At 35.3% G+C, this 22,436-nt stretch overlaps 1 protein-coding gene and 1 non-coding gene across 2 annotated transcripts in view; one reads left to right on the top strand and one right to left on the bottom strand.

Annotated features, from left to right (window-relative positions):
- Nucleotides 1–1,429: 1,429 nt before the first annotated feature.
- On the bottom strand, nucleotides 1,430–1,501 carry TRNAA-AGC (transfer RNA alanine (anticodon AGC)). Its single transcript has one exon. It is a non-coding gene; the product is annotated as a tRNA-Ala (tRNA).
- A 4,860-nt stretch (nucleotides 1,502–6,361) lies between these two features.
- Nucleotides 6,362–22,436, top strand: part of LOC149078219 (uncharacterized) — a 31,154-nt gene continuing 15,079 nt past the window's right edge. The window contains exons 1-2 of the mRNA XM_089241456.1: nucleotides 6,362–6,568; nucleotides 22,237–22,340. Coding sequence (XP_089097582.1) covers nucleotides 22,246–22,340 — 95 coding nt within the window. The 5' untranslated portion in view covers nucleotides 6,362–6,568; nucleotides 22,237–22,245. The remainder of the gene's footprint in view (nucleotides 6,569–22,236; nucleotides 22,341–22,436) is intronic.

Below are 22,436 nucleotides of genomic sequence, written 5' to 3'. Positions count from 1 at the left end.
TCTCCGAGGTGAGAAATCTTTTTTTTTTTTTTTCAGTGTGTCTTGTCCTCGATCTTAAATAACCGAATTAAATCCAATATATGAAAAGACAAACTTTGCTAACATCACAGTCATTAAGACTACTATAGTAATGACGGCACATATTCCTTTCTTTTTTCATTGTTATGCATTTCTTTGCTTAGACAAAGAAAAGTCGTCGCGCATCATTTTTGGACCATCTCAAATTCTATTTTTCTACTAACAATCAATATCGTTATCGGAAATTTCATACTACGATAAGTTAATGTGCGTGTTTGACGTCAATATTCTAAAAATCCTTATACAATGCAACGTTGATCTTCACATTGAACGTCCCTCACAAAAAGAAAAAAAAAATTATTTTCACTTCTTTCTTTCGAATTAGTCTATAGTTTCCCAAACTTTTTGTTTACAAACCTTTCAAGAAATTTTTCTTCTCATCACCCTCAAACCAACCCATAGGATCCTGTACTGAACTCAAAGCTTCTAGCGCCCCCTGTACTCTTCCATTACCCCCTTAAAGGGTGATATTACCTACTTTGGAAAACACTGAACTATATATAGTAGAACCAGACAGTGATTCCGTACAAAACGAAAAGAGCAAACTACTTGCACTGTATTCTGCTTTGGAGACGCGCTCCTATAAAATATAACTGCCATCACGCCAATTAATTTTTATAGGAGAGCGCAGTAAAATCCCTCTTAACGGTCACCCCCCCCCCTTTTACGGACAAATAATGATTAAATTTTAATTTGAAAGTTTCGATAGAAGCCCCCGCTTTTACGGAGGAATTTTTTTGTCTCGCCGGTGTCCGCAAAGAGAGGTTTCACTGTATTGTGTAGGGCTGGGATTCGATTAAAACATTTAACTGGTTAATCATAAATGATTAATCGATTGATCGACTGATTAACCGGATTTTAATCGAATACTGTATTTTCATATGCTAACCATTCATAACAAACGTAGTATTGGTAACTATGCAATATAAACATATCGAAGTTGAATAGAATACTAAACCCATTCTTTTTGGTTGCAGAAAGTTGCCGAGGGGGAATTCTTTGTAACATTTTCAAAACGTGGGGGGGGGGGGAACTGGTGGTTTGATCTACGTACTTTCCTTCCCTTCTCTTTGTTTTATTGAAGTTAGTAAAAAGATACGTATAAAATAGGGGGGGGGGAACAAAAACGAGTTAAAGATGATAATAGGGTTGCGATATCACGCCAGTAATGCGGATGAAGAAAGGATGAAATACTTTTATCGTTACAACTTAAAATCACCCGCATAAAAAGTGTCAATTTTAACGACAGTCACGTTCCTTGACGAAAGACTCTTCCTTATTAATATGACAGATACGGAAAACTGACTGAGTGGAAAGATATCGATGTTTCAGGAAAGAAAAGGTTCATCTCTGCTCTCACGGGGATTCGAACCCCGGTCTCTCGTTTGCTGGACGAGCGATCTACCAACTAAGCTATGAAGACAGAATTTCCTCTCCTTGGAGCGTATGTATATGCTGAATGACTCCGTGCAATGGACGGTTTCATTCTGGTAATAGCTAATTCCGCTTATAGCTAATAGCTCATACTAAGCTCATATACCGCTATCTGGTGGCCCTGATGTCACCTGCGAGCTATTAGCAGAATGTTGCCACCGTAAAAATGCACGGAGCCATTTAGCATATACATATACTCCAAGGAGGGAAATTCTATCTCTCTGTCTTCATAGTTCAGTTTCACACACAACACTAGATACAATTACAAATACAAGCACAAAGGCCATGACAGGCGAAATTCATAACGAGGTGGCAGAAAAGGATGCCCATATAATATGCCATACACACTCAGACTGTTAGGTACACACACTCACATCTCCGACGTAAAATGCTCATCTACCACAGTGAAGGCTGCCGTCATGGTCCCAGGTTTAAACCCGGGGGAGAATATAGATAAGATATTTTCCCTAACGAGCTTGGGGCAACCATCGATAGATGGCGCCTTCATTAATAGAGCCTTCAACCCAACTCATTAATAGCAGTGAATTGCAATACAGTGATATAGTGCAGAGTTTGCGTTTGGTGAAGTAGTGATGGGCAGCCTAGAAATCAGCTCTCCCTCTTATTCCCCTCCAAAGAATAAGAACATTGCACTTCCACAAGACTGTACGTACTACCCTCAAGTTCAGTATCAACGGCAGTGTTCCGTTACAGCTATTCGAATGGTCCCAAGTGGGTTAATGCCAACGTCCCGAAACATCTTGGCAAAATGATGTATTTAGTTCAGACGAATCGGGGAAAATGGAAACGTCATCAGAAGCAAATGAGAAAAGATCATGCTTCAGAGAAACATCCTGCAATACCATCTTCTGAGTACTGTGTGGCCTTTCAATTCTTGCTGCCTCCTTCTGCTAAGGATTCAAGGTGTCCGGAGACTGGGCCAGAACCTGCTGATGATTGCTCTGCTGTTGCTGACAATACTACAGTTTGCATCCTGAATGCTTTGCACCGGTTTCGAGGCAACCCTCTTCTGTTCTTCGAAGGTCGACTCGTAAGAGAACACCGGTCGATAGAGATTTGTTCTGTTGTGGGGAAGGGGGAATGTAGTGAAAAATCAACAAACTGAATATAATAGTGGTCAACGCCGTCCGTCTATGCTGTTGACCTTCTTTTACTTCCCTGGTCACGATATTTTACCGCTCCTACTCTGACCGCATTCAATTCCTTTTTGCAATCGTTTTTGTTACAATAAATTATGTTATTATCTACAATATGTCTGATCGGTATATTTCAGAGTATACGGCTCCACCGCTTTTTGCAGTTTGGTGAAATAGTAGATTCACACCTCTGGCACAACTCAATCCGTAGTAAATTGCTCCTGGCGATAGACCGGAGTAGTGTGCTCGGTTGGAAAAAAAAAGAAAGAAAGCTCAACAATCCCTGGCTGTAAGTGGATTTGTATGATTGATCTCGGAAGCCCTCGTGAATTCAGTTTTGGTCGTGACCCAACTTGTCTCGGAGGCCCCTGTGAATGGTTAGAGATGGCTAACATTAACCCTCTAATGTTAGTTGATTTGAACGACCAATCTCGGGAGCCCCTGTGACCAAAGTTTGGCTCATGGTGAAGAACCCCTGGGACAGACACAGACCCTAGTGTTTCCACCAGAGACATTTCGGTGTGCGGGCAACCCGGAAATTTTAGTTGTTGGTTTGGCTGAGATTTCATTGTAGTACATATTTTTATTAGGATTAGTCGATTCCACAGTAGCTGGTTCGATTAATCGATCAGTTGTTAATAGAGGTTGAAAATTTTAGTTGACTTAATTGAATTTATCAGCCCAATTGAAAATTTGCAAACATTTTAATTTGTTTAAAAATAAGAAATGATTAGAAATCTTCAAGTTCTGTTCTCAGCTAGAGGTGACCATATAAATAAATAAAAAAAACGCTGCATTTTGCATTGAATGGACAATTCGTATTAAAATGATAAAAAATTAATAATATTTGAAGTCAGCTGTTTTTTCAGAAAACGTGACAAAATGACATTTCATCCGAGATAGCAGAAGCACATAAAAAAAAAAATAATAATGCTTTGCGCCCGATAAACGTGGGTTGCCGATAAGGTCACTGTATTTTTAGCAAAAAATCCCGCTTCAGAAAATAATCTTATGAGACGTGAAACTATTGGTTATTTGACCAATAAAAATGCATTAAATAATTTTTTTTGTTGTTGCATGTACTAACCGATCTACATGAAAAACGACGTTGTATCCAAGGGCCAATTGCAGAGGAAAAATTTTTCAGTTTAGAGTTGAGAAAGAGGGTGAAGTTAGGTTTCACGATACATGGGTTTTTAAGCTACTACTAATAAACCACACATATACCTCGTCCATATTTATCTGTGGAACTTCTAACGAATTGGTACATGTTGGAATTTGCATGTGCGTGTTGCGAACCTAACGTAAAGTATGTAACTGTATAATTCTTGTTATAGTGCTTCCATCTACCGTCTATTTTTCGAACTACGAACGAAGAGTAATGATTGTCTATTCGTACCGTTGTAGGCCTACCTGTTCTTTGTGACGAGACTTGGATTTTTAACCTATGGGTCGTTCAAGTCCACTCAGTCTCTCTGTTCCAATTTTGAACGCGATAGTAAAGAAAAACCCGTCGAGCTAAATGCAAATAAATGTGGCGATGATACAGTATGATTTTCAAAAACAAATGATTGTATTATTTTTTAATGTAAGTTTTTTGAGTAATTGTGAATTCATTTTATTTTCAATTATTAAATTTTTCAATTTATTGTAATATACAAAGACAAATACTAACAGCAGTCAGTAAATTTCAGCATTCGTAAAAAAATGTTTCTGCTATTTGCTTTCCCTGCCATTTAATTTTTTTTCCCATCGATTCGCTAAAAAATGTAGGAAAAAGGTTTTATTGAATTTCTTCGATGAGATTTAAAAAAAAAAAAATCAGAAGTTCTGAGATCAAGGAAAAAATACGATAAAAAAATTGGCATTGATCATCGCACGAAAGGGGAAAAAAAGGAAGCACGTGTCAACGTTTTTTTCCCCACTGAAGAAAAAAAGGGGGAACGTGTAATTAGTTCATGAGGGTGTTTACACATGCAAAAGAATTTAAATGAATTGCAAGATAGTCATGTTTGTCATTTTGTTTGGTACTTTACCTGGTCCAATCTATTAGTGCATCGCAGTAAAAAGTCGAGAGTAATACTGTCGAATCCCGTTTTAACGAACAAAATACTCGTTTTAACGAACACTTTTCTAATCCTTCAGATAAGTTTACATAAGAACAATGCAAAAACATGGAATTCCTTTATAACGAAATTTCAGTTTAACGAAGTGATTTCTCCGGTCTCTTTGAGTTCGCTATAACGGGATTCAACTATATTTTATTATACAGGGTGTCCTGTAAGTGGTAGCGCGGCCTTTATCTCATCAACTATATCCATCGTAGAGGTGTAGTTTTAATTTAAAAAATGCTCAACACAGACGTTCAAAAATTACCCTGTACTGGTTTTGATAGGGTGTAATAAAATGAAAAATCTAAATTTTTTATATTGGCCCCGGTGCTCTAACCACCAAGAAAGCTAGTTGCCTTGTCTCTCCTGATGGCAACAAAAAAAAATCCATGTCTCTAAGGGCAACGTTCACAGAGAGGAACTTTAGGAAGAAAAGAGGAACTTTGAGAAAGAATAGTGTTAAACGCGGAAAACCCGTTTTACCCGCATTTAACATTGTTTTTTCGGACAGACTTGCCAAACTTCACATAATAAAATGAAGTAGGAATATAGATCACAATACTTGTCAGGAATATTAATGATATTGAATAAAATGTGATTTAGAATTGACGTGCATTCGATTTTTAACAAGTGGTTATCTTCTTGAATCTCATTTTTAATTAAATTTAATTATTAAATATTATTTGCGTGTCTGGAAATATCGAAGACAGATAGCAGCACTAGTGTAACACGAAACAAGAGTAACTCTGAAAACATAAATTCGTTGGGACCACACATGTACATGATGCATATGTGATAATTTTTTTTAATACTTAATTAAATTTACCAACGACGTTTGGGTACTATGCATAATCGCCGGTAAAAGTGATTAATTTAGGGAAATTTATCAAATTTACCAAAATTCTCGGTGATTTTGCATTATGTTATTATGTATAATAACCGGATTTATCGTATTTACCGCAACACATATACCCCCAAAACAGATTCCGGCATATGTACCAATTCGTTAGAAATTCTCCAGAAGAATGCATGCTAGGTCGAGTTGCAGCAGCAGTAGTAGTAGTGTACATGGAGAAAAAATGCATGAGCATAGTTTAGATGTTAGAGAGATGCTCTTTAATGGTGAAGAATAAATATCGCATTATATTCCAGATATTTTTTGACGAGTAGAAATGCGAAGCTTCGTGCTCTTCCGAAACAATAATTCTTTTGCTCCCATTTACATAGAATATAAGAAAATATAATAATTATATATTTTTAATCAAATACTATATTTCCTTTAGATAAAATTAAATTTTTAAATTAAATACCGTGCATCCTTGTACGGGAGAAAGTTGTATTGGAAAGTTATTAGCTTACTTGCTTTCCGCGATTTGTCGTCCGGCGTTTGTAACTTTTTTTGTCGGGTGCGATCGAAATGATTGTAAGAGAGAGAGCATGCGCATCAAACATGCGTACTCGACGTCAAGAAAGTAATGTTTGGCCAACCACTTGAGGAAGTCTTTTTCGAGGGCGGAAAAGAAAGTTTCTCTCTTTCCCTTTTGGATAAAAAGCGGGGGCGATCCTGGTGCTCCTGGTGGGCGAAAAAAAAAATAAAACACACGTATAAAACAGTTTCGAGATTTTGCTGCTCTTCTTTAGAGAACGACCGAAATCTGCTCTTGTTGCTCTGTGTACAATTTTCTTTGTTTGGTTTTAATATTCAAATTGATTGAGATACACGAAAACAATCAAGTTCTTTGCGAAAATATTTCTCTCGTTTTTATCGTATTGAAAAAGATACCTCAGGTAAAATTATACATTATTTTTACATCGTTTTATGAGATTCAATCACTATATTATCTTCATACTTCACGTGCAAATGACTTTTATTTCAAGTTATGCAATTTTCACTTAACATTTCGTGGATTTTAATAAAAATTCTCTTTGTTATAAATGTGAAAGTCCACATCTCGAAATCATTTTTATTGCGTTTTTCAGAAGTTGTTCATATTTTAAAATTGACATTTCAAGGTGCATTTTGTTTAGATCATCAAATAAGAAAAATAATTCCGTATTTTTTTTCCAACCAGGGTTCAGATACAAATCACATTTTAATGAGATGATATTTAGGGCCTTTGCTGAATACAGAAACCTTTGATTACCATAATTTCCCGCTTATAATTCATGTAGGATCTTGCGAATTTCTTAATTTTCAGATAAATATCATTGTATTGTACGCAGCAGTTTATCAAAGTTTGTATGTATAAAAGTTTTATTCATCAATAATCAAATCTTAACGATAAAAGGTGTTTGTCAGGTTTTTTATAGAAAAATGCTGATTATATTTTCTGCTTACATGTATTTATATACCATACATAAAACTTCTAATTTTATTATTTGCAAATTAATTTTTAAAACATCTATTTCTATTCGAACCTCTCAGAAGAAAAAATCTGCAAATAATACGTAGTGGTATATAGATTAATCCGCACTCAGAAATTCCGATCATTTTTAACATACAACTCACGGATATTACGCGAAATTCGGAAAGCAATTTCTTCAACAATATTAACAGAATAAATTTTAATTATTAAAAAAAATTAATTCTGTTTATTAATTAACAAAATTCATATCAATTCGATGCTACGTTCAAAGTTAAAATTGTTTTCCCTAAAATATTTTTCACACGTTAAATCTTTGAAAATCAAGAAAATTTGACTGTTTTTAAACAGTTTCGATTTACAGGTTCAATCGATAAAAAAATTCAAAAATTGTCCGAATTAATATATCAACAAAGTGAATTTCAATAAGGAAAAATTCTTTATTCTAGGAAATTCCAGTAAAGGAAGTGCTGAAATTTAATAAGTATTGAAAACTATCAAATGCTTTTGTAACGAGTATTAAAAACGTATTTCCATCAATGATGGGTTGCGAGTTGACGATTAAATATCTAATTTTGATTATTTGAGATGAAAACATTCACTACCGATTGAATTTTATGCTTCGAATCAGATACGTTGTAAAAGCAGTTGCACAAACTCCGTCTCTCAGAGTATAATTAAAAAAAAGTATTTCAATATATAAAAGTATAGGATATAAAATTTAAATATAATATATATATACGAAATAGAATTAGAGGTAGATTACAAAAATTGATTGATGCTCCTACAGATCTGCATCAATTAGAATAGGAATCTTCAACTCATGGCCCGTAGGCAACATGTGGCTGTTGACTCTTTTTTTCAGTGGACCACCACGACGCTTGCAAAGTGTCACAGAACTTATGAAAATACTTAAAAAAAAACCTCAATAAAAAAATGTATTCCAGAATTGGTGAAAGAAGTAAATTCAAAAGAATAGAAAACATTTCGGAACTAATGAGGGAAATGATTTCAGAATTGATGGAAAAAATACAGTAGTGTTAGAACTACTGAAAGAAATAATTTTATAATTATTGAAAAGGAACAATTTTAGAATTAATGAGAAAAATAATTTCATAATTACCGAAAGAAATATTATCAGAATTTGTGTAAAAGAAAATATTCATTCATTAAAATTGCACTAATGAAATTCACTAAAATTCCTAATTAATGAAAAATATTTCCAGAATTATTGAAAGACGTATTTTGAAAAATATTGAGAGAAATATATAATAAAATATAATAAAATAAAATAAAATTGCATACACACATGTACCGTATATAATAAAATTATCTTAATATATATTTTCAGAAGTATTACCAGAATTATTGAAAGAAGTATAGTAATATAATGACATAAAATTACATGTATATATACAGGGCGCATAGCTAATAGTACTAATTGCAAATTACTGGCGAGCCGTTGATCTTAGACACACACTTATAGTTAGAAAAATAATTCAAATAACGTGTAGAGACCTCAGAAAACGCCATTCATATTGCAAGGGGTTGTCTAGTTATCAAAATAAAAAAAATAACTTTTTTGAAATAACTACCTCAAATACCTAATTAAAAAGTTGTTTCCTTGTCTCTCTTGAGGCTAACCAAAAAAATCCGCGTTTATAAGTGAAATATTTGCTGAGATATTTGAATTCGAAAAACGGAAGAACGTTGGGCAGAATTATAAGATGAATGCAGGTGAAACGTGTTTCACCAGCGATTCAATCCGATTTGTGATTTCGACAGTGTTTTTTTTTTCATTTATAATTGACTTTCGAACAGCAATTTACGTTCTTTGACCCGCAAACTTAAACTTGACCAAGACAGGGCCCCCCCCCCCCCACTACTCGAAAAAGTTGCCTTTTTTCATGATTTCAGCCCGAACTCTGAGAAAGGCACCCTAAATAGCCATGGCAAATGCCCTAAATTTTCTTTACGCACAGTATTTATTTTTATTCCCGAAATTCGGTTTTGTCGATGAAATAACAAAAGATGATCTATCTCACGCCGTCCTAGGGTGCCGCGGCACAGCTTTAAGAGAATCAATGCCTCAAAACAATATAATGTGTACATCATATTGCTATTGAAGAATCATATATTTCAGATCCTTTCAGATCTGAAAACATTCATAGCTGTTGCTTGAATTTCCTGTGTGTTTTTCATTATAAACTTATATTCAAACATTTATGTGATACCATCATAACTAGGTCTAAAGCAAGAGAGCACAATCTTTTCAGTACGAGGGCAGAAATTTGTATAAAGAAGATGACCCGTATTTTACGGATCATTCCCGTAATTTCCAACTTTTTTACAAAATGCCCCGTTTTTTCCCTTATTTTCAACGAGGCGCACTTAAATTTTCGAAATCCAGAATAAAGTTTATTGTCATTACTTACAAAACATATTATGATAATTACGACCCCACCATAACTAATTAGTTATATTTAGTCATACATAATAGTCATATATTTCTCTCACATATTTGCTACATACCCCTTTCTTATGTCAGACATTCATGTCTTTTATAAACGATTGTGCATTTGAAAAACAGTTTTACCAATTGCGACTTGCAGTAGGTCTTCACTTCCCGCCATTATCGCAGCAATTTCAGCATTATCTTGCAATTTTGCCTGCCTCCGTCGATTTTTTGTACTTACTTTTTCACTTAGCTTTGACATTTTTTTTTATTGTAATTTGCAACTTCACTTGTCGTTGACAATTTTTTGTTGTTTGTAATCGGCAATTTTACTTGCAATTGACTATATTTTTTTTGGCAATTTCACTTACCTATGACAAATGTTTTTGCTTGAATTGACAACATTATTTTCACGTGACAATTTTTTGGTGATATCCCATCCTTTATAAAATTCGTTCATAAGAAAGTCCCAAATTCTTATGACGGAAATATGGTCAGCCTGGATATTTATACTTTTCTACCGGTACACCTCTCGCAGACCGGGGATTGTGCACCCCTGGTCTAATGTTTCATTAATGCTATATTGCAGTGAATCCCCCTCTTGACGGTCAAACCCTGAGATGCGATCGCCCCTCTCTTTTACGACCAAATAATATTTACCCTTGCATAATAATAGTATATATTTCAAACCCCAGATTGACGATCATCCTTCTTTTACGGACGATTTTTTTTGTCCCGGCGGTGTCCGCAAAAGAGAGGTATTACTGTATCACATTATATATGACTAGTATCAACAAACGTAAATTTTTTTATGAGTTCTATTACTATGTATGAGAGTCTTATCCACTATATAATACTGTATATATGTATTCCAGAAGCATCATTTCATATTTTCAGGTGTATGCATAATTCATACATCATTTAAGGTACGATTCGCGTGTAACGTCTTTTCTTGCAAATAACATTCTCATAACAAAAAAAAGCCACGGTCAAAATTCGACAAGATAATATAAATGGCATCTCAAAGATTTCAAAATCTACCCCATGTTTCACGAACATTAGCCGGGGATGCGTGTGTCATTTCAAAGGATTGTCGAAGTTCACGTGCTTTCCTCGAATATAACTTTACATATACGCGGATTTCTGCGTGAAAAAAATATAGTAAATAAAAGATGCAACGTTGGATCTATTTCACTTGACAATTTTATGAGCTCATTTTTAAAGTAAAATAAAAAAAATGAGCGGGAAACCTCACTCTCTCTCTCTGCTCTCTGTCTCGATTCGTCCACGTGATTTCCCTGCGGAATTCCCCATTTTTAGAAAACTTGAAATGTAGCGAGCGATGTTTTCTCCGCATAAGTGTACTTAATGCTCGAAAGCCGATTTAACGGGGAGCTTCTTTTGGGGAAAACTTCTGTGTAGCGAAAATGGAAATGAAGAGGAATAAAGGGAGTATTTAAGCCGCATTTCTGTTTCTTTAAAAGGGGTCCCTGTCGGGATCTCATTCCACGTGCGCAAGAAATACTCGTGAATGAGTGGAAAATAAAATACGCGCAGATACAAACGCCTAAGAACAATTTTAACTTGGGTAAGAAGTTAAAATACTTTGCAAATTTTTAATTGATTGAGATATAAACATTACGAATTATTTATCTGGGATTTTTTTATGTTTTGTTTTTGATACTTTTTAATTAAGTATTTCCTATAATTTGGTAACGTATATTCTGTAGGGCTGGGAATCGATTAAAAGTTTTAAATGATTAATCAACTGATTAACCGAGTTTTAATCGAATATTCTCAAATGATAATCATTAATAGAAAATGTAGTATTACTAATTATACAATATTAATTTATGCTTAAAAATATACCGCGAAATGGGAGATGACTTGGATACAGATATTTTGGACTTATTTTCTTTATTACCTCCTTTCCATAAATAAACACTTTTTACTAAAAGTTGCACCACTAAAGAAAGAAGAAAGAAAGAAGAAGTTTTTCTCTATATTTTGATCAAGGATAATTGTTTTACAACTTATTATGATGGGGGAAAAAATTAATGCAAAGTCATACCCCCAAGACATCCTTCCTGACTTGGCATACAACTCTATTATTTTAATATTTCACCTATCGAAGCGTATGTTTCCATCTCACCCACTGGAAATAACTCGGGACAAATGAAAAAAAGTATAAATACATAAATTTTGTTATTATTAAAGTATTTAGATTACTATAAATTATTCCTTTATGTCTACAATATAAATGTGCCTAGTCAAGCATGCCTGTGTTTTGGAGGGTTTACTTTTCTCCATGAGAGAGAGAAAGAGAAAGTCAGATGAATACTAAATCTCATCTTTCAGCAGTGATTTCCAATATTCACAACTTTTTCCCATGATATTCATTATCAAAAATTTCAGTAGTCTGACATGGATATTTTCTTCCCTCGCATTTGACCTAAAATAAAATCCCCAACTCTTATTTCGGGTCTACTTTGTCCTTCATCAAACTCGTTCTCGTTGTAGGAGTTGAACATTTTTTTCATCTCTTGTGGAGCAGGAGCATCGATTTCAGAATCTTCTAGCATGAAAAGGTTGTTTTCACTTTTCGGTCTTTTATGTGGTTTATTTATTTACTTTTGGTTCTACTGTGATTAGTAGGCTACTACTAGTCATCAATGGTTATTTCTTTTCCTGGGGAAACCATTAGAAAATACTGTACCCAAGTCCCTCCGCAATTGTTAAACATTGTACTAATCATATAACCATTAACTAGCAAATTGATTTAATTAACTAATTTATCATCCACAGTTGAAAAAATAAATATACCTACCATTTGTAACAAATCTGTGTAAGTTTTGCAATAGTTTCATGAAATCTTAAAACATAGGTTACGATAAAAGTAAGTGGAGAAAAAAAGACGGGATAGTTATGAGAAATTCGGGCACAATTTCTAGTTATGGAGGCTCGATCTGGCTCTTGTGGCTGGACCTGGAATGACTTCTCTATTTCATTCACAAACGCTATAGCGCCATCTAAAATAAAAAGTTAGAGCATGTACCCAAGTCATCCCATTTGACGGTATAATATTCATTACACGCACCACTCACTGGTGCGTGAAATTACTACATCACTGATTGGATGTAGACAAATATAGAAATAAATTAAGAAATGAAACCACCCCCCCCCCCCTGCTTGAAGCTATCTAATATGCTGAACATACTTGTCATATCCCGGAATTTCTTAACTTGGACCCCTTGTCGTTTTCGTTTTTTTTCTTTCTTTTTTTTAAAATCAGTTACTTTAGGTTAGTCTGATTTCGTAACTAATAGCTACTTTTTTTCCCCCTTTAAAACTGCTTTTAAATGGTACTGATGGGAGAAAGAAGCTGATGTTTCGAATAAGAAAAGTCTCTATTCACAATGGAGATTATAAATTTTGGTCTGGTTTACCAAAACGCCCACCAAACTTAATTTGAAACTGAAATCATCACTATTTTTTCCTGAATCGACTTATATTTCTCCATGATCAAAATATTGATTCAAATATTCTTAAATACGATAACTTATCTGAAATGTTATGTAATAGGAACATAATTTTACTCACTATACTTTAGTTTCTAGTTGTTTCTACTTTTATTATATAATTATATACTTATTTTCTATTGGGTTGCTGTATTTAGGCTGTAACAACCATATTTTTATGGGCTTTTTCTAACATTTTTTTTTTATTGATTTTCCTTATTTTTTTATTTTTTATCTTTTTGCTTTATTTTTTTCTCAGCCGCTTGTTGGGCAATTTACCTCTTGTGGCTTCTGATGTTGTACTTGTATTTGCTACGCTTATTTTCAGATTGATTTCCAGCCTCGTCACTCATGTCCATAAAAATTTATTGAAACTAAAAACCATGCCATCGTTTCAATTTACCAGTCTAGGGATTCTTAAAATTCAAGTTACTTATTCATTAAAGTAGTAAAAAAATTACATGAATAACAAGATCCCATTGAAAAGGTAAGAGATCATTTTTAACAAATTATGGGATCTGTATTTTTATTGTTCAAACCAAAAGGCGTAGATTTCAAAAATTTATTTAGTTTCATTAGTTCTAGAATGAAAGCTTCACAAATACTTAAAAATAAGTTCTTTCTTTCACCTTTGAATGAAATATATAACATTATCTTTTAATTAAATAACGTCACTTCTTACCCATTAACGTAGAGAACTGATAATGCAGAATAAATATATTTTATGTAAAAACTTCATTTACTCCGCCCCAAAGCAGTACCCATTGAAATCCGGAATGAAAAAATTGAATATTCCCTCGAAAAATTTGTTAAAAAAATGCGTAGTTCCATTAGCAATGTTGAACAATATTTCTAAAATGTCGCATCAGATGTCTTGTTGATCATCATTGTTAATCATCAGATTACTTGCCATCTGTTTTTTATCTTTATGATAAAACAGCATTACAATCACATTTTTTTTTCTTTTTAAGGAAACTGACACTCCTGTTTACCTCTTACTAATACTAATATTTTATACAATTTTTTTCAATATTATATAGCAGTCTTTACATGTCTAATGAATTTAAAGACTATTAATGATATCTGTTAATTATGAATATGTTTTGATCTTTATTATCATATGTTTTTTCATGTTATTCATTTTTATATATATTCGAATTATATGTACGTGAAATGAATTATTAATATCTATGATCACCAGTTTGAATCGTATGATTCTTAGGGGTTTTTTTTTTTTTTTGTCATTCTCTGAAATGCACATGATATATATGTGCATATATAAATGAAAAAATGTTTAACATGAAAAATGAAATTGAAAACAACGTTTGAGACAACGAAATCTAGAACATGACGTGTTTTGGCACCTTTGAAAGCCGAAACGCGTCTGGTGTCAGTTTTTACACGGTGACTATTTGTCTCAAACGTTGTTTCCAATTCAATTTATTCAACATTTCAAGCCGGTTTCCTGCAAATAATCCGCATTTGCAAATTTCATCCACCGATAACGAAAAGATTATTGGGCACATTTTTGTAGATTCTACTCTCATCTATACGTCATCTAAAAATCTTTAAAACACCTTCAATTTTTTGAAAAAGAAAACATTTATTTCTGTTATAACCTCTTCCCAAGATAGTCTCTCTGGGCAGTCAGCGGTCCTGTCTGTCTGTCTGTTATAACCTTTCGAAACAAAAAAAAAAGCTGCAGATAATGCACAGCGGTATGTAACCCGCACCAAGAGAAATTCCAGTTTTTTTTAACGTATAAATTTACGGATTATACGCAGGAAAATAAGTATTTTTTCTTCGATTAATTCTGAAGGGTTCGAGTCTCTCAACTTTGGAGTCATTAAAAGTAATCATAATGCAAGATCATTTGAACATAATTCTTGCATTGACTATAATCGGTATTATGATAACATATTTATAATCAATATTGATTATAACCAATATTTGGCATTATATAAGATCGAAAATTGTAAATGCAATGCACTTTTGAATCCCTATAATATCCTCTTCGCTCCGGAGATGCATGCATGTGTGCATTCATTTTTAACGGTTTCAAATGGTTTCAATTTTTTTTTCAAGACCTGAAGTACACAATATGTGTACCTGACTCAAATGGTCCTAGTAAAGATGCTGACCCAAATTAATTAATTAATCAATTAATTAAAAATTCTTTTTAAAGGGCATTTTGACATACAATAAACACAAATCAATCAAAAAAAATTTCAATAGCCCATTTTGGCTCGAATGTGAAGAGGGTAAAGCTCCTCTCTAAAAGCAATTCAGTTTACAGGTTGGTTATATATAAACTGGCACTGCTTAGACCCGTGTAGCGCTTATTTTGATGGAGGTATTTTAATGAAATATGGACTATAGTAAAATAAAAGATTTAATTAGAAAAAAGTTAAATTTCTGACCACCATGTGAAAAAGTAGCGCTTTTTATCGCAGTTATCTTTCTCCTATGGTACAAATAACATTTTAATATGCCATTATAATTCAACTGACACTACTCCGACCTATGTAGCGCCAACACCTTCTAAAGCACACCTAGCTAAAGATGGCGCTGGTAGCGCCCGATGTGATTGGCGTATTTTATTGAAACTGGGTGTATATGTACACTGAAGAGCCAAAAAAACTGGTTCACCTGCCTAATATCGTGTAAGGCCCCCGCGAGCACGCAGAAGTGCCGCAACACGACGTGGCATGGACTCGACTAATGTCTGAAGTAGTGCTGGAGGTAATTTTCAGCGCGACCCAACCCGCAAGGGTAAAAGGCTTATATCCCGGGAGGGACAGAGCCCGGGTCGTGACTGGTCTGTCAGGTAATTGACACCATGAATCCTGCAGGGCTGTCCATAAATCCGTACGAGTAAGAGGGGGTGGAGATCTCTTCTGAACAGCACGTTGCAAGGTATCCCAGATATGTTCAATAATGTTCATGTTTGGGGATTTAGGTGGCCAGCGGAAGTATCTAAAGTCCTGAAGAGTGTTCCCGGAGCCACTTTGTAGCAATTCTGGACGTGTGGGGGTGTCGCATTGTCCTGCTGAAATTGTCCAAGTCCGTCGGAATGCACAATGGACATGAATGGGTGCAGGTGATCAGACAGGATGCTTAGGTACCTGTCAGAGTCGTATCTAGACGTATCAGGGGTCCCATATCACGCCAACTGCACACGCCCCATACCATCACAGAGCCTCCACCAGCTTGAACAGTCCCCTGTTGACGTGTAGGGTCCATGGATTCATGAGGTTGTCTCCATACCCGTGCACGTCCATCAGCTCGAAGCAATTGGAACCGAGACTCGTCAGACCAGGCAACGTGTTTCCAGTCCTCAACAGTCCAATGTCGGTGTTGCGGGGCACAGGTGAGGCGTAAAGCTTTGTGTCGTGCAGTCATCAAGGGTGCACGAGTGGGCCTTCGGCTCCGAAAGACCATATCGATGATGTTTCGTTGAATGGTTCGCACGCTGACACTTGTTGATGGCCCAGCATTGAAATCTGCAGCAATTTGCGGAAGGGTTGCACGTTGTCACGTTTAATGATTCTTTAATGTCAGCCGTCGTTGATCCCGTTCTTGCATGATCTTTTTCCGGCCGCAACGATGTCGTAGATTTAATTTTTTACCGGATTCCCGATATTCACGGTACACTCGTAAAATGGTCGTACGTGAAAATCCAAATTTCATCGCTACCTCGGAGATGCTATGTCCCATCTCTCGTGCGCCGACTATAACACCACGTTCAAACTCACTTAAATCGCGATAACCTGCCATTGTAGCAGCAGTAACCGATCTAACAACTGTGCCAGACACTTGTTGTGTTATATAGGCGTTGATGACCGCAGCGCCGTACTCTGATTGGTTACATATCTCTTTATTTGCATACGCATGCCTGTACCAGTTTTTTTGGCTCTTCAGTTTAATTTTGACCATGGGAAAAGGCGATTGCGACAAAATTTCACCTGGTGGTCAAAAATTTAACTTCTTTTTTTATATTAAATCTTTCTTTCCGCATGGTCCATATATCTTATATACTAGTGTTTCCCTACCGCCGGCCCACGACCCGGTACCGGGTCCTGACGTCATTCCTACCGGGTCACGAGTGATTGGCCGTTTCTTTTTCTCCCATTCATTTTCCGTTAGTCGTATGTTTGACCAGGCCTTCCACTCATAAAAATAAATGAAACCGGGCCGCGGGCTTCCAAAGGTGGAGAACCACTGTTATATACCAAATTTTATCAAAATACCTCCATCAGAATGGACGCTGCATACGTCGGAGTAGTGCCAGTTTATTTATACCCACCCTGAACAATCTACGATCATGTTCGACCAATAAACTCCACGAAATAAATTTAAAATAACATGAAATAAAAACAAAATAAACCTACTTTAAAGTTTTTCTTTTCATAAATAATCTTTCTCGAAAGTATTAAAATACATTTACAGAAGCATTAGTGGTTTTTATTCGCGATACGTGAGTTCATCATCATTCCAAATCACGTTCTCAGAAAAAGAAAAAAAGAGATTTCGCATATTATTCAATGTTACTTACTCTGTTCGGTGTCTTTTCTTGGACAGGGGAAAATCATCCGCAGCTGATTTATCACGTGATTCTGTGATTTAAATGATTTTTTTTTCCTTTCATCACTCGCAAGCACGACGATATGCGCGATATCATTCTATTTAATTTTAAACTTCTAACGCAAGCGTTAATAATTCGCCACATTTGAAGTTCCGTTACAAATGCTTGTGTGAACCCATTTCAGTAAAAAAAAAACCCGCACTTCTCGTGCTTGTTGTTCTTCTTTTGCCCCTGAACGTCACGGATTACGGGATGTGAAGAACGTGTCTCGACTATCCTTCACAGAGGACAACAATAATCTGAAAACTAAAACGTGTGGAAAGCGTATTGCCGATGGTCTCTCGGAATGAAAAATTAATTTGAATTCATGAATAGTTTGTTTTATTCATCAACACCCTTTTAAGTAAATTGGTTTGTCGACTTGCGAGTAAAAAGTCTTATGAGCACAAAACTATCCCCTAAAAATGCTTCAATTTGAGAGCAAATAATCCTTTCCCGAGCTTGAAATGGACAAGAAAAAACTCTTTTGACACGCGAAAGCTCGGTTCAAAGCCGACAGTGATTGTACTATAGTTGTACTGAATCCCGACTTAAGCTACCTCGTGTTACGTGGTTTTCTATGAAAAATTTCACAGTCCACAAATTCAGTAATAATCACAAGATTATCGCAGAAATGATAGTGATAATCTAGTAAAAATTGTTCTGTCGATCAGAATCAGTTTAACACACTGATGAAGAATGTTTTCTTGTCTCCAAAAAATAAACCGCTCATTTTTCTTTCGGTAGACCAAGGGGTTATCAACACATTCAAAGTTCATTTGCACATATTTTAGAGAATTGCAGTTACGATGCAGAGCAGGTAGACCTTCAACACGGTAATTACATAACATTAAAATTCAAGCATTTTCATTTCAAAATATGGCAGGTAGGTGGCAGCACCGGAAAAACAAGGAAAAATCGAAATTATAACAGCACTAGCTACAATACCCGGCGCTGCCCGGGTTTTCTTCAATGAGGCTTTTTTGGATCACGTGATATCTCCCTCTTTCTTTGAGGGACATGCAAACCGTGTCTAAGTTAACCAATATGGCGACTTCCTGCGCGACTTCATGAAATAAACAAATCTAGATTTAAAGGAACATAGAAACGAATATATATATTTTTCTTTTTTAAGGGGTGCTAGGTATTTCGATCCCCCCCCCCCGAACTTTAAGTTCTCCATCTGCCTGTTTCAGCTTTCAAAAATGCTTAATTGAAGCTGTGGAAATTTCTTCGATGCACTTTTTACGGGCCCATAATTCATTTTAAAACATCCTAAACTATGAATTTATGCAGTTGAATATCAAAAGACAATACGGAGACATTAATTTTTGCTTGAGAAGATATAAATAAAAAGTTGAAATCAATGTTATTGCATGAATGTCCAACTCAAAAGTAGGTCCAGCTAATTACTTCATATTTGATCTCCTGGGCTTCGTATATCTCTAATCGAACTCAATATTTCAGAAATCTAGAATTCAATACAATTTTTAAAATTATGTATGTGACAGAAAACTCCACAAAATTTCAGCATTTCTACAGTAAAATCGGCAATTTTAACACTGATTTCTATGGGGCATCATCCTTTGCCTTACCCTCAAAGTGATGCTGATGATGGTGTCTATTCAAAAAGCTCTCATTACTGGGAGGATTGAATAAAGTGGCAAACTATTATAAAGGCATAAATATTATACATATACGTACAGCATTAAAGAAACGACAAACCGTTGTAAAGGCATATACACGTCTGAAACGCATTGCTAGGGAACCACGGTAACCAAAGTAAACGTTCGGAAAGTGATTGTTGAGGCCCAAAAACCATTGTTGCCGGACAGGTTTTTGCCCATTTGGGGCATTTGCCCTGGTCTGACGAAATTTTAAAGTAGCCTATCGTTCAAGTCGGGTCCCATTTGGTATATATGCAAAATTTGGCGACGATCGATCTAAAATTGTAGATTTGTATTGAGAACATACACACACACACAACACACAGACACACACACAGAAAATCAATTTTATATATATAGATTAATTAATTAATGCGCGAGGGCCACCCAACACATTATCACATGTACCGATTCGTCAGAAATTCCCCAAAAGAATGTTTACGAAGTGCATGTACGGATAAGTAGTAGTACTCAGAAGGCACTTTGAAACGGGCACAATAATTGCCAGGTTGTCGCTTCCAAATTCGAAAGTCGGGTGGCAGCGCTACTTGACGCATGATAAGCATTTTTCGGAAACAAATTTCACACTGTTCACAACGCATACACAGCACATTCCGACTAACCCATTGGTTAAGAGTTCTTTAGAGAACTGTTCACGAGATTCATGTATGCTTTAGTAGTAGTAGTCAGAAAGCAAGTGGTACCACAATATTACAAAAAAAACAACCGTTCTTCCTAAAAAGAAAAAAAAAATTTGGTCCCAATTAAAATCTGTCCAAGTTGAACACTTACAAACATGAAATTCTGACCAAGTTTAAGAGGTGGAGTCCAAAAATAGGGTAGAATATATATTTAAATAGTACTGTGGACGTTCTGTGCTTTTGGATTATGGCCGGTTCCATTCATAACCGTCCACTGGAGAAACTGGAGGAACCGTGAGACACCCAGGCTCTGCCGCAAGTAGCAACGTAAACACTTCGCCCCCCCCCCCGGGGGGAGACAAGGTCATCTCCGGCAAAACTGTAATTTATTAAAACTTCAAAGATATAGTTCATCGTAATTAAAATTATGTAAATCGAATCAAATCAATCAAGTTAAAGTCAAAGTGCAACGGGCACCGGTAATAAACAATTATATAAAATTGTATAAAATCCTTTCGCAAAAGGCGCAATCAAAAGTTTGATCGATCAAGGATTGTTTGACAGCAGGGCGGAACACCCCATTGCGCTCGGACAGTTCAATGCACACAGTCTAATTCACTCTTGATCACTGTTGAAGATCTTGAAAATTTCTCCGGAACTGCATTAGATTAGGGATTCATCTTAATCCTCGCTTGCAAACGGTGCCACCAGCGCGCTATAACCGTCCACCGTAGAGAGGTGTCCGAATTGGCAGGTTTCGCTGTAATTGGTACGTAAATTTGCACCCAGACTTAACGCGAATTCGTCCTATCGTCCACCCAACGTACCGCATTCCTTTTAAGGTACTGCTGTCTTGTGAAACAATTTACTTTCATTCTGAGTAGAATATGCTTAATTGTGTACTATACTGATTGGTTTTTATGCGAGTGTTGGTGATATTGAAGTTCAAAAGGAATTAAACAAATTTTCATCATATTAAATGCTAAAGCAATGGTAGCTTCCTAGTGAGAATTTAGTCACGAGTACATTCAAGGAACAGTCGAAAAACTGAATAAGAAAAAAGCATGCTTTTGATGAACCCCGTTCTGACTATATATAGTGTATTTTAAACGCTACGGACGTAGTTAACGTTTTGTAACGGACATCGTTCAAGAGCAGGCGTCTTCAATCTGTCAGTCATTGCGGCCAAAAAAAATGTCCATGAAGCTCGAGGGCCGAAAAGTCATGATACGGTTGGTAGATTCACACGGTAACGTCTTAACGGGTGGTTTCAAAAAGGCTCAAAGCTACGAGTAAAACTGGGAACCTGGTATTATTTGAAAATTCCATTTATTTTTTCTAAAATTAATTTTCCATTAAATATGAATCTTCACACATTGATTCCGAAAATATTTCTTTCAATAATTCGGGAAATATTTTCATTAATAACGTTTTTACGAAAAATGCTTTTTCCGGTAAATTCTAAAATTATTTCTTTCAGCAATCATAAAATCAATTCTTTTATTTACTCTGAAATTATTTCTATCATTAATCCTAAAATTGTTTTTTTTATTAATTCTGAAATTATTTGTTTTCTTAATTTTGAAATTTCTCTCTCATTAATTCTGAAATTATTTCTGTAAATAATTATGAAATTATCTCTGTAAATAATTATGAAATTATCTCTGTAAATAATTATGAAATTATCTCTCTCGATAGTTCTGATATGGTCTCTAAATCTAAATTCGAAATTATACTTCTTTCACCAATTTTGGAATAGATTGAGGTTTTTCTCTCTTCAGCGTTTTTCTGATAATTCTTTAACAAAGTATTATTAGAAAAACTATGCACAACCCTCTCTGTGTTTTGTTTGTAAGAGTTTCAAATGCAACACTATCTATACCCAATGGCTACAGGTGAAATGTACGACTTCGGTGACGCCAAAGCTTTGCATTAAAGACTTGATTTAGGAACGCGAAATAGTTGACCTGTTCTTGACCACTTCACTAACTGGCAAAAGTGCAGAGTGACCGGGCTTTGATCGTGTACAATGCAAATATTCAAATGAGCTTCATTTTTTAGGAAAAAATTAACCAGATTATTTGATTCTTCTAAAAAGATCTAATTTGTTATCAAACCGAATATTTTGTGTAAAAGTAGTACACGGTGTAACTTAAATGCGACATTTTTTTTCTTTTAATTACTCTAGGTAAATAATATGATGAGCATATTCCGTCAGATTACGGCTGTTGTCTTCATCGTTTTGTGTTGGATGACCATCTGCTGCTTCTCATACGAACGACCCGACTGCACGTAAGTATTCGTTTTGCCTTATTTTCCTTATACACTAAATCAGGGGTCTTCGACGAATTGGCCACATTTGGCCCTCGGAGATGTTTGTTGTGGCCC

The sequence above is a fragment of the Pholcus phalangioides genome, unplaced genomic scaffold, assembly GCF_987345545.1.
Source record: "Pholcus phalangioides strain wild (caught in Gottingen) unplaced genomic scaffold, Ppha-v1.0 ptg000014l_1, whole genome shotgun sequence".
Taxonomy (NCBI): domain Eukaryota; kingdom Metazoa; phylum Arthropoda; class Arachnida; order Araneae; family Pholcidae; genus Pholcus; species Pholcus phalangioides.
Note: the sequence above shows the minus strand (reverse complement) of the source record. Positions and strands in the feature narration are given on the sequence as shown.